General features: G+C 43.1%; 2 protein-coding genes across 2 annotated transcripts; one reads left to right on the top strand and one right to left on the bottom strand.

Annotated features, from left to right (window-relative positions):
• Positions 1-591: 591 nt before the first annotated feature.
• LOC310857481 (homeobox protein DBX1-B-like) lies at positions 592-8511 on the top strand (the record flags this gene model as incomplete). Its single annotated transcript, XM_083763177.1, has 4 exons — positions 592-940; positions 1560-1643; positions 6779-6987; positions 8140-8511. The coding sequence occupies 4 exons, from the start codon at positions 592-594 to the stop codon at positions 8509-8511; spliced, it is 1014 nt and encodes a 337-aa protein (XP_083619303.1).
• A 3206-nt stretch (positions 8512-11717) lies between these two features.
• Positions 11718-12665, bottom strand: LOC310857215 (protein FAM221A-like; the record flags this gene model as incomplete). The annotated part of the gene is made up of 1 exon (XM_083762825.1): positions 11718-12665. One exon carries the CDS (start codon positions 12663-12665, stop codon positions 11718-11720), a length of 948 nt encoding a protein of 315 aa, XP_083618951.1.
• Between the last annotated feature and the right edge of the window lie 305 nt (positions 12666-12970).

Here is a 12970-nt window from a genome sequence, read left to right as displayed (position 1 = left end):
ATTTGACCAATTGATAATAGCCTACTAGTGCGACACCGACGTACGATGGCTACATTGGGTGATGATGTCCCTCACTGAGTGCTTCTGACTTTAATCCAGCCCTATCCATTCATATGCCGCTGACCAATCCGCGTCGGGAATCCTCTCCATCGCGCCGGCTCAATGTTGAACTTCAACATGCGTCTGATGTGTGTGTGTGTGTGTGTGTGTGTGTGTGTGTGTGTGTGTGTGTGTGTGTGTGTGTGTGTGTGTGTGTGTGAGGAGGCTTTGACTGTGACAGTTTACGCTTGTGATTTCTCGAGTCTGCATTGCTTTGCTGCTATATAAAACAGACGACACGGGTGAGAAAGGGCACAGTGTGTGAGAAAGATCAGTCAGTGTATGTGTCATGTATATAGCCAGGCTATAGATCTGTGAGAGAGATAAATCAATAAAAGTGATGTTTGTGAATAGGTTTGATAGTGGTCTTTTAACATCCCCTACTACCTTGCAAAAGGCTTTCTTCCGCGAAAGAGAGATTTAGCTCCCAGAAAAAAAGTTGAAGTTGGAAGGAACCGTTTACCTTTTTTTTTTTTTTCACGGATCTCAGCCATGATGTTCCCCTGCAGCGCCCTGCCGCCTCCTCTCTACCCGGGGCTACTGCGTCCCCCGGCGGCTCTGTCGTCGCCCTTGTCCCGCTCTTTCCCGTCGAGCTTCCTCGTCGATGACCTCCTCCGCATCAGCCGCCCCGCCGTCAGCTACCTGCAGCATCATCAGCGGACCGTCCCGTCGCCCGGCCCCGTGCCGAGGACCCCCGGGCCCGGGCTCCTCTCGGCCCACAGACCGCTGCCCTCATGCGCCTCTCCCATCGGCGCTGCGGAGCGCAGCGGCACCGCTTGTCCAGAGTCCAACTACCTGAAGTTCGGCGTCAGCGCAATTCTAGCGCCTTCCACAAGGAATGGTAAGAACACCACGAAGATGCGCCCATATCATTAATTATTATTAGGATATATGTTATAGTAGCCTATTAGCCTAACATTATTAATAGGCTACTATTATTGTTTTGTTAATAATAATAAAAATACTAATAATAAAATACTACTACTAGCCTATACTAATAATAATAATAATAATACATTATTATCACTCTGATTATTATTATTATTATTATTGAGAGGCTATTTAGGACTATAGGGTGGCAGTAGGTCCTATAACACAAAATAAGCCAACAAAACAAAGCATGCATATACATCAAGTCAAATTTCGTTATAGTAAAAATTCAGATTCTATGATATTTGTATCAGGTATATAAGGTGCGTGCGCACACACACACACACACACACACACACACACACACACACACACACACACACACACACACACACACACACACACACACACACACACACACACACACACACACACACAAAATAAGCTATTATGATTGGCAAAGAGATTGGTGTATAGATAGAAATTGTTCCCAATGACTTAAGACAGGCCCATGTGTGTCTTTTTGCACCATGATGGGTTGATCATGTTCCAGCCTCCTCCTCCTCCTCCTCATCCTCTCCCCCATGCAGTGTGCAGCCTGCAGACCAAGGCCTTCAACCTGCCGTTCTTTGATGGCGCCTTCCATCCTTTCATCAGGGCGTCCTGCTTCACAGGTAGGGGCCTCGAGGCATTCCAGAGCGATCTACATTAACCCATTCTGACCTGAGATCAGATTCTAAAAATGTCAGTCGCTCTTCGATTTTTCAAAAATAGCAGACATACAAGCTCGTATCGCGCCACTCGGTGGCGCGATATGAGCTTGTAGATCTGCTATTTTTAAATAGCTAAAGCATAACATGATGCTGACACCAAAATGGGTGCCCGGTCAGAATGGGTTAAGCAAGAACAAAAAAGCATGCAATACATCACACAAAAAGCATTTATCATGAAACATGCGTAAGCTTATAGAACGTAACAAGTCGAATATCTATTTAATGAAACTATACATATATAAACTATACATATATACTATATACATATGTACTATATGACGTGCTATGACTACATACAATACAGTTATAATGCTGTCTACATAACATGCTATAAGTCTGTATCAAATGCTATCTAAGTCTACAGAAATGCTATATCTATATATATACATACATATAGACACACGCTAATACACTCTTTAGTCTTAATTTAATCCTTAAGCCCTCACAACATGATGCCAGCATGTTTTGAGCTCATGCATAGACCTTTTGAAAAGTTTTACATTTTAAACTCATTTATTATTTTAAATATATATCGAAACTTGGTTAAAGTGGTTTAAACTTGAGATGGAGCCATTTTTGGGGGGAAATTAATTTGAGAAGCACATCAATTGGACTCATGCATTTATATAACACAGTTGGATTTTATCAAATGATAGAGAATCTGGCTATAGCCATTAAGATCAATTCATGGGCTACAGCTGAATGGGTATACAGACACTAGACAGGCCGACTGGCCAAGAGTCTGCATGCAGTCTGTGCTAAATGGTACATTTATATAGTGCTTTTATCTAACGCACGCACACACACACGCACGCGCGCACGCACGCACGCACGCACGCACGCACACACACACACACACACACACACACACACACACACACACACACACACACACACACACACACACACACACACACACACACACACACACACACACACACACACACACACACACACACACACACAGACAGATGCAAACCATGCAAGGTGCCAACCTGCTCATCAGGAGCAATTAGGGCTAATTAGAGCTATCTTGCTCAAGAAACACTTTCAACATAACTCTAACTCTGGGAACCCCGGGATCGAACTCGGAACCTCACGGTTGACATCCGGATCCGGCGGTCGCTATACCGGCCACTCTACACCAGCTGTGTCCCTTCTCCCATGTGTCCCTGAGCAGGACAATTTTAACCCTATCTGCTCCCAGGGCATTGAGCACTCCTATATAGTTAGGAGGGATATACATTTAATAGAGGACACATTTCACATACACTACATGTAGCCTTATATGTGCAAATGTAGTGATAGAAAATAAACCAAAGAAGTATAGACACTAAATTATAATGAATATGTCACGGTAGTATTCTCCATTGCACGCCGGTGTGCTGAAAATAAGGGGTAGCATGAAGATCAGTTCTTCTTTTCGACAAACGGCACCGCCATATACTACGGACTATAGTCGATGAGGTTTATAGCTGAGCACATCATTGCAGGTCTTTCAGTCACGGAATGCCCAGGAGAGCTCTCGGGGGAAGCTCAGAATCAGTTTCGCCAATTTGAAGCTCTATTTAGTAGACCTACTGACTGCTGACATTAGCACATGGTTGTCTATAATCTACAAATTAGCCCGGTTTGTCACGCTCTAAATGTATTAGGCCCCGTTTGTCACGGTTTAAATGTGAGGTGGGTTCCTTCCCAGCGCGAGACCCCGGTGCCTCTTCACGCGCTGTCTTTTTCCCACCGAGGCCCTCCGTGCACCCACAAAGCTTTCAGCACCGTGACCAATAGGGGCTGAAATGACACACACAGACACACACACACACACGAAGGAAACTCACGCACGCACACACAGACACATGCGTGCGCACACACACACGTACACGAAGGAAACTCACGCACACACACACACGCACACACACACACAGACACATGCGCACACACATACACACTCTCTCAATACTCTCACAATCTATCTTCCTTTCACTGCACCCCCCCCCCCAGACACACACACTCAATCTATCTATCTTACTTTGCTTGTGCACGCAACCCCACACACACACACACACCCACACACCCACACACCCACCCACCCACACCCACACACACACACACACACACACACACACACACACACACACACACACACACACACACACACACACACACACACAGGGTCTGACTTAGCCCCTGCTACTCACAGGTCTTTACCAGTCATGCACTAATTCCCTATTAGGCTCCATTCACCTCTTTGAATATTTCCACAAGGGCACAGAGAGAGGCCAGCATGTTTATGGTTCAGGTCTGTTATGCATGCTTATAGACAAGGGACCCCTTCTCTTGTCATTTGGCACAGCCTGCAATCACTGTGTGATTCAGAGACAGGCATCTGACTTGACTTCTCAGGCAAAATAGGTGTTCCAGCAATTCATATGAACCACTTTCAACCTGGTGTCCTGTTTTGGACATGTGATTACCGGCGAAAACAGTCCAATGAATGCATGATGGATACATAAGAGCAAAAATAGCAGATCTACTCAGCTCAGGAATGTTCCACTATGTGTTCACGAACAAAGTATAGGACACAAATGGTTAATCTATATGGTTTATAATATTTTGTATTATTATAAATGGACACACATGTGAAAGCAATGTCCATTGCTTAATTGTCATCGCTAATGTTTGCCAATTTTAAAGATTAAAACATCCAACAGGCCCGGCATCTCTGAATGCCACCTCACTGTGTGTGTGTGTGTTTAGTCTCAAAGCAAGAGACGTTTTCAATGGCAGTGATAGGACTATAATATAGTGGCAAGTCTTTAATAGACCCATAATATAATGGCCTGTCGGAGGCCTTTTCCACTCACTTCATTACTACACAGTTAGGTTTTCCATACAATTACCAGCCATACAATTCCCCTTCATGCTTCATTAGAGGCTGTGTGACTGAGTTTTGGAAGAGGAGAGCCTCTCTCATTAGCATAAAGCTCTGTTTACACCAATGGACAAACTGAGCTTTTCACATTCAGCTTCAGATATAGAAATAAAGGAAAGAAAGAATACATTGGTGGAGCTAGAAGCTCCACCAATCAGGGACAGGGATCAATAAAAGTGTTAGCTTTATTTATTGAATACCCTGTCTCTCCCAATCAAATGTATACAATTTAAACTGTAGGCATTTAGAAGACACTCTTAATCCAGAGCAGTAACTTTAAAATTAAAGTTCCTGCTTTAAGAGAAAAGAAATATAATATAATCACCCTCGTGTGAAGTGAGGGGCGCTCTTATGATCATACATCATCACATTCCGGCCAATCGCTTTTGGCGTCCTCACTTTTCTGGGGAAAAAAATCAAATAAACAAACAAATAAAAATCACAGGATATATGCTTAAGTCCATATGGCTGCCAAATGATGTCACAGAAGGCATGCAGATGTTTGTGGGGGCATGTTGATTTTTGGGGCCGCATGAATAAGACAACCATTAAAAGTCCATAGACTTGGCCTCCACATGATGTCATGTCTGAAAGCCAGACGTTGGAGGGACATTTTTGCTCTATTCATTCATCCATCCTTTAAATAGTAAAGCACATCTCTGGATGAATGGCAGTGAGCCCTTGAGCAAGGCACTCAGCCCTATAGGCTAATTGTTTCACTTTTGATTTTAACCAGATGTGAAGATTAAAGATTCAACTTTATTTTCCTTGAGGTGATTTATCCATCTATAAATGCACCATGTCTCTGTCTGTCTGTCTGTCTGTCTGTCTGTCTGTCTGTCTGTCTGTCTGTCTGTCTGTCTGTCTGTCTGTCTGTCTGTCTGTCTGTCTGTCTGTCTGTCTGTGTGTGTGTGTGTGTGTGTGTGTGTGTGTGTGTGTGTGTGTGTGTGTGTGTGTGTGTACGGCTGTAATGCACGTGACTCGAGGGGCGTTCCACAGCCGCACAAAAGGCCTCTGACCCGGGCTCTGGGCAGGGCCGCTATCCTGTTCTGAACTTCTGACATCATACCCCAATGCCCCATGCATATTTGGGCATGTCTGACACAGAACTCCATATATAGAAAATAAAGGACACAGAGAGACAGATACAGAAATGTCCACATAATATGCATAAAAGGGACACAGACAGATGGGTGGAAAGGGGGTGTACTTTAAAACGGGTACAGCGGGTATTGCATAGGATCTCCAACTTCCATTGTTACTGACTCAGTGCATTACAGCCGGGCACCCGGTCTAGTAATAATATAATAATAATCATAGATTTAAGCCATTATGACCTGAGGACGATTCTACAAATGTCTTCTAAATCCTGACAGTTTTCTGAAAAAAACCCCATGTTTCTATGTCAGTCGTTCTCAAACATTTTCATGTCAAGGACCCCCAAATATTATATATGTAATTGGCCGCTGACCCCCATCTCAAAATATGTTGTTCCAGGGACCCCTCCAGAAGCTAAACATTCGCTCTGAAAGTATATTCAAAGGTTTGTGCCACATTTTCACGATTTTTCAAAAATAGCAGACCGCTACAAGCTCGTAGCACGGCACCGAGTGCCGCGCTATGAGCTTGTAGATCTGCTATTTCTCAATAGCTAAAGTGTAATGCTTAAAACACCAAAAGGGGTTCCCGCCCAGAATGGGTTAACTCTTTCAGCGCCACCTGGCTGTCACCAGTTTAGGCTTTGAGTGCCAATTCTCCCATTATAAAAAAAGAAAGAAATTGTAATTCTATTATGCATGTAATGTGCATGTCATCACCTGTACACCAGATTAGAGGAATTTTCAAAATATGGATTTTTCTTTTAATTCCCAAGGGAGCACGTCTTGTCGTCTGTGGCATCCGGTCCATAATTGTCAATTAGACGTCTTGACGTTTATGGCTCTTAAACAGTTTTAAGCACAAGTTGAACTTACGATTATAATATTAATGATAATAATAATAATAATTATTGTTGTTATGATCATTATTTTTGTTTATTAGTTGAGAACAATGATATACAATTACCGTAACATGTTGGGCGTGGTTGTTTTTGTGTCCCTTGCAGCCTCTGCCTCGTCCTCTGTGGTTCCGGTCCCAGGGACGTTTTCGTGGCCTCTGCTCCCCAGGGGGAAGCCCAGGAGGGGCATGCTGCGGAGAGCCGTCTTCTCAGACCTCCAGCGTAAAGCCCTGGAGAGGACCTTCCAGAAGCAGAAATACATCAGCAAGCCAGACAGGAAGAAACTGGCTGGCAAGCTGGGACTCAAAGACTCCCAGGTATATATAGAGATGGACATGTTATTCAAAAGTCGAAAGTAAATAAGAAATGTTTGCATGAACACCTGACAAAATAGTGTAGATCCAGAGATCCAGAGAGCCAAAATCAGAATCGCACATGCTCGTTTTAGTAAGAAAATCTTGAGATTGTTGACGGTCCAGACATGTGTACACACTGTACATCTAAGTTGTACTGTATGTAATGTTTTGGTCATAATAACGACTGAGAAATAGCACTGCAATGTTCAGTACAATGCCCGGCTGCTCGCCTCAACAATCCAGATGAAATAAACAATATAATGAAACTGAGAAAGCAGCCAGCACACAGTAAATGTCCTTTTCACATAGATTTATTTTGCATGACAAATTCACTGTGTGCTGGCTGTTTGCTCAGTTAGTTTAGAGAAACTTTGCGAAATATGTGGCAAATCTGCAGAAAAAAATGCTTACCACTAGCTTTCTTCACAAATGTGTCTACTATAACATATACATTTGTTCCAACCCAACTCCATTGGGAACTCCCTTCCAGCTGCTGAAAGTTGGGGTACCATTAACAACCAATATTAGGCAAAATTCCCAAAATGTCATTATGCTTTAAGTAGCATGTGACATGTCAAACTAGGGGGTTTTCATGATGCTGAATCCATTGCAGGCATTAGTTTTGCACAGAAATACTCCTTGGGCTAAATTCGGCCATAGCCCCTTGCCCTAATGTGCCCAAATGTGCTGACCTCATCACATTTATGATGACGGCTATGGGCATTTTTAGGCAAGTGTTTTTTGTGAAAGAATAATGCTTGTAATGGATTCAGAATCATGAAAACCCCTTAGTTTGACACGTCACATGCTACTTAAAGTAAAATAAAATGTGGAAAATGTTGCCTTAAATTGGTTAATAATGGTACCCTATCTTTCAGCAGCTGTCACAAAGTTTCCCAAGGGAGTTGGGTTGGAAAAAATGTATATGTGATTACCTTTATGAACACATATGTGAAGAAAGCTAGTGGTAAGCAATATTTGTTTTGCAGATTTAGCTAATTTCCCCTTATTATGTGACATTATAACAACCAAATATATATATATATATTATATATAATATATTTTGACATGATAAAAAACCTCTTTGTCTTCCGGCACGTTCTTCCTGTCAAGGTGAAGATCTGGTTCCAGAACAGACGGATGAAGTGGAGGAACTCCAAGGAGCGCGAGCTGCTGTCCACGGGGGGCTGTCGGCAGCAGACGCTGCCCACCAAAGCCAACCCCCACCCGGACCTCACCGACGTCGGCGGGGCATGCTGCCACGATGAAGGGACAGTGGGCGAGGAGGGCGAGGGAGGGAAGCCGCACCTCGATCTAATGACACAGAACCACAGTGGTCAAGTTCTACTGGACCACGGCCTGCAGGAGGCCTCCTCCCATCCTGATCTTCATCGTCGTCGTCGTCATGATCTGTCCTCCCTGTCGGAGTCCAGCAAGCAGTCTGACTTCTCACAATCAGAGGATGAAGAAATTACAGTCTCGTGAGGTGCACTATAGAAGGATTTAGTGATGAGACATTTGTTTATTTATGTTAAATATTGGGAATATATAGGCGACGGTGTCTCACAGGAGGCTCTCATTAGTGAAGTTCATATCTCCCCTCCTGTAGAAGACGAACCATTGTTAAATGCATTGAAATGGGACAATGATACAGGCCTATTGCGATTAATAATACTAATCACCATCCAGCCTTTCTCATCTCTTCAAAAGGAAATCCATGCGTTGTGTTAAACACAGATATGTTGTTGTGTGTCTGCCTGTATGAGAGTGGGGTTTGTGTATGTATGGTTTGAAATAGTCTGAAGCATGTTTAAAGAAATAGCTGAAATAGCCAATCAAGCTCACAACACGTAGCATTGTTACACGCGCTGTAATTTTGTAGAACTGTTATTTTCGCTATTTGTTTTTTATTTATATCAGTTTTTATATTTTTGGAAGACTCAGGTTTAAGGTGGTTAATAATTAGTACAGACGTAGCCTTAATATCTTTTGTTTGTTTGATTATATTTTGTTTAGCACTGGATATGTGTCACCTCAGAGGAATATTTCAGTGCCTCTATATTCTATCCAACTTAAGCTGTATTTTCTGCAATCTTCCTCTCAGTGCCATACTGTGCATTTTGTACGTGCCGTTTAAATACTTATTTTATACCAAGGATTGAACTGACAGCATTTTCATTTAGATTTAAAATGTAGATTAAAATGTTTATATAACCTTTTATAATACACATAATTTTGTGGTGTCTATACATAATTGTATTGGTAAATATATTTTCTCAAATAAAACTTAGAAACATTCCAATTAACTTTTGGTGTATGGATACGTTGGCATTTCATTTTAATTCATACCAAAATGTAATTTTTTGGGGGCGCTAGCCCCTCCTACAGCTTTTGTCCACACACGTCTCATATTTGACATTGACAATGAAAGGAGAAATTAGGTCAAATGTCCGCCAAATATGACATAAATTTGTGGCAAAACAACCATTAAATGCCATTGACAATGAAGGGAAAAGTTATGTAGATGATGTATGATGATGTATGACAAGAGCGCCCCTCACTTCACACGGGTGTGATTTTTTTTAAATCTAAATCGATATACTGCAGAACAGAACAGAAGACTGCCAGAGCCATTCTCATCTTCCACCTTCACCGGAAAAGAAACCACACTCCTGTGAAGTGAGTGGCGACCACTGTGGCTGCCACATGACGCCACTGCATTGGCTGCCACATGAGTCATGACGTCACGAGTGGGTCCTGTTTTTAACCTCTCAACTTTTTGAGGGTCGCTCCTATGTCCAGCTTTTGGTGTGTCTCCACAAACTTTGTCCTACACAAACATTAAATTCCCATTAACAATGAATGGAGAATTTTACGTCATAGTGTCTGAGCAAAATAGACATAGTGCCAATTTTACGTCATGATGATAAGATCCTTCCTTTTGTTCTATGAATTATCTGGTTCAATGTATTGTTTCTTTTTCCACAATGGTTTCGGTTGTAGTGTTTCTTTCCTTTATCCATCCTGGCTTGTTTCTTGTATGAAACAAATCACACCTGTGTGAAGTGAGGGGCGCTCTTATGATCGTACATCATCATGACGTAATGTTTGTGTTAGGACAACACAGACGATTTGCACGTCCACAGACTTTATATGACGTAAATTCTCTATTCATTGTCAATGGCATCCAATGTTTGTTAACACAGAAACAGCCGCTTTGCTCAGACACATATGACGTAAATTCTCTATTCGAATTCATTGTCAATGGCATTTAATGTTTGTGTTAGGACAAGAATCTACACTATAGCTGAATATAGGAGAACTCTCAACAATGAGTTACAAGATGTATTTATATCAGCCACATGACATACATTGTACACTAAACAAACAAACATGTTGTCCTAAACAAACATTAAAGTCCATAGACTTGGCTGGCGAACGATTTACATCATACAGTAAGTACCCTAAACAAACTGGCTGGCAAATGATTTAAGTTCTATGTAATTATAAACAATCATTAACAAACCCATAGAACGATTTACATCATAAGTACCCTAAACAAACATTAGAGTCCGGCAGGCAAATGATTTAAGTTCTATGTAATTATAAACAAACATTAACAAACCCATAGACTTGGCTGCCATATGACGTAATCTTCAGAAGCCATCTAAAAAAAAGGAACGGTTTTGGACATACAAGGTTTCCACCCGACAGCGACGGTATATCATACTGGACAAATAATGAAATACAGCGCACAAAAGATGCTGTATTTACTACAGTGTGGTTAAAGATGTAATCTGTAACATTTAGCTGTTATGAAATCATTGAAAAGCTGTTGGATTCGTTTGCGTTGTGAATGCTGTTGACCAGCCATGCATGTGGTCCTCAAATGTCTCCCTCTACTAAGTGGGGTTGAGTGATGTTTATCAAGTGTGGTGATTGATGTTTCACTTGAGTCGCATGGGCACAGAACATGACGACACAAGGCAGTATCACACAACAAGTTCTGAAGTTTATTTCACACAGATAATATAGACTATACTATACTGTATACAGTACTGGTCACTTCTTGTGTCCAGTTGTAAATAAACTGTGGTCGGCCCCGACTCGAGCGCTATCATAAGTAGAATCAGTTAGTTATTAATCTATAGTAATTTACATGTATGTATGTATGGCTCAATCAGATGAGCTTAATCATTTAACACTGGCTTAATATGGAATCCGCTCTGTGCCTTCATCATGCTCATCAGATGATGGTCCCATCATTGTAACCGCTTTCAAGTGCAGACAAGTTATATCAAAATCGAATGAGCAGCTCTCAACTTACTGGATGGCCTCTGCTGATTTTGGTGACCCCATGGTCTATCCTGTAGCGCCATCCTCAGGCCAAAATATGACAATTAAAAATAATACTTCTCATAATCAAATGAGCAGTATGGTAGATATGGAGCAGTATGGTTTCTTCTCTTCAACTGCTTCCTCTGCTCAATCGTTAGTATATCCAGCTTTTGGTGTACACAAACATTACATTCCCATTGACAATGAATGGAGAATTTTATATCATAGTGCCTGAGCAAATAGACGGTGTCTATTTTACGTCATGATGATGTACGATGATAAGAGCACTGTGTCACTTTTTTTTATAAAATAAATACATAAATAATTAATTTATATCTATAGATACAGTAGGTTCACCGCGTGTCACGTGCCTTGCCGCCGGGTAAAGTTCTGGACGGTTTGGAGGAAGCCCTGCTGCCCCTTGAGGCCGAGACCCTCTGCATCCTCTCCGCCTTCAGCCTCTCCTGGTAGCGTCTCTCAAAGTACGCCATGTCCTTCTCCTCTCTCGTCCGCAGGTCCGGCACAGGCTGAAGGATCCCCGTAGACGACGCCTCATCCACCTGGCCGGATGACACCGACGTGTTTCCGTACGCCTCCTCAAACACGTGCGGCTGGAATGGGCCACTCCGCTCGGGATACAGCACGGAGGCCGGAGGGGGACCCACGCCGCTGGGGTCCAGCCTGAGGTAACCGTCCGCCAGGGAGCTGAACCCGGTCAGCCCGCCCATGGCAGCGTACGGGACATCCCGACCCACCGGCCGGCCTCGCTCTTCCCGTTCTCGTCTGGTCTCGACCAGGGTCTGGTGGCCATAGCTAGGCTGGCCGCAGCCACAGGTGTACGAGCTCTGGAACCCGGCGCACGACGACGAGCACTGGGTGCACGCGTGGCCCGCGCCCTCGCTGTGATCGTGAGCCGTGTGCTTGCACCTGCAGCGGACGGGTTGCGACCCGATGAGGGGCAGATATTCGTAGGTCACGCAGCGGCACCCTCCGACCCGGCACGGCAGGGCCAGGGGTCGCTCGTCGGGAACCGTCTCAAAGTCCGTCTTGTGTTCCTTGTATCGGTGCGTGCAGAAGCACTCGGTCTCGGGGCCGATAAGTTTACAGTCCATTCCTCCCGGCACGCCGTAGCTCACGTACAGCCGGTTCTTGGTTCGCTGAGGAATGACCCTCTCCTTGTACCTCTCGTATTCCTCAGGAGTGAACAGTGTGCCGCCGTCGGCATCACCCACAATCCTTCTGTACTCCAGGTAGTCGTCCACGGCCTGTTGGGCAGACTGATCCAGACGTATTCTTTCCATTGTCCACAAAGCCCAACACTGGTTGTTGTAAGACACGGGGAAAGTATAATTGTTTATGATAATTGTTTATTTGCAATAAAGCATGATCAGTCCTTGGCATTGCTATTAATCAACTTCCCCAAACGTGTTTTATAATATAAGCTGAATGTCGTCACGTCACGTCATGTTATTTCAAATAAACACATACATTTATACGGAAAGTAGGCGAACAATCTGTGACAATAGACGAGTTCACCCGAATGAATACATAAAAAGGAAATAAAATAAATTTAATTAAATTAAAAAGACCAAAAAACATGCATATA

This window comes from Protomyctophum parallelum (assembly GCF_964188405.1).
Source record: "Protomyctophum parallelum genome assembly, chromosome: 4".
NCBI lineage: Eukaryota > Metazoa > Chordata > Actinopteri > Myctophiformes > Myctophidae > Protomyctophum > Protomyctophum parallelum.
Note: the sequence above shows the minus strand (reverse complement) of the source record. Positions and strands in the feature narration are given on the sequence as shown.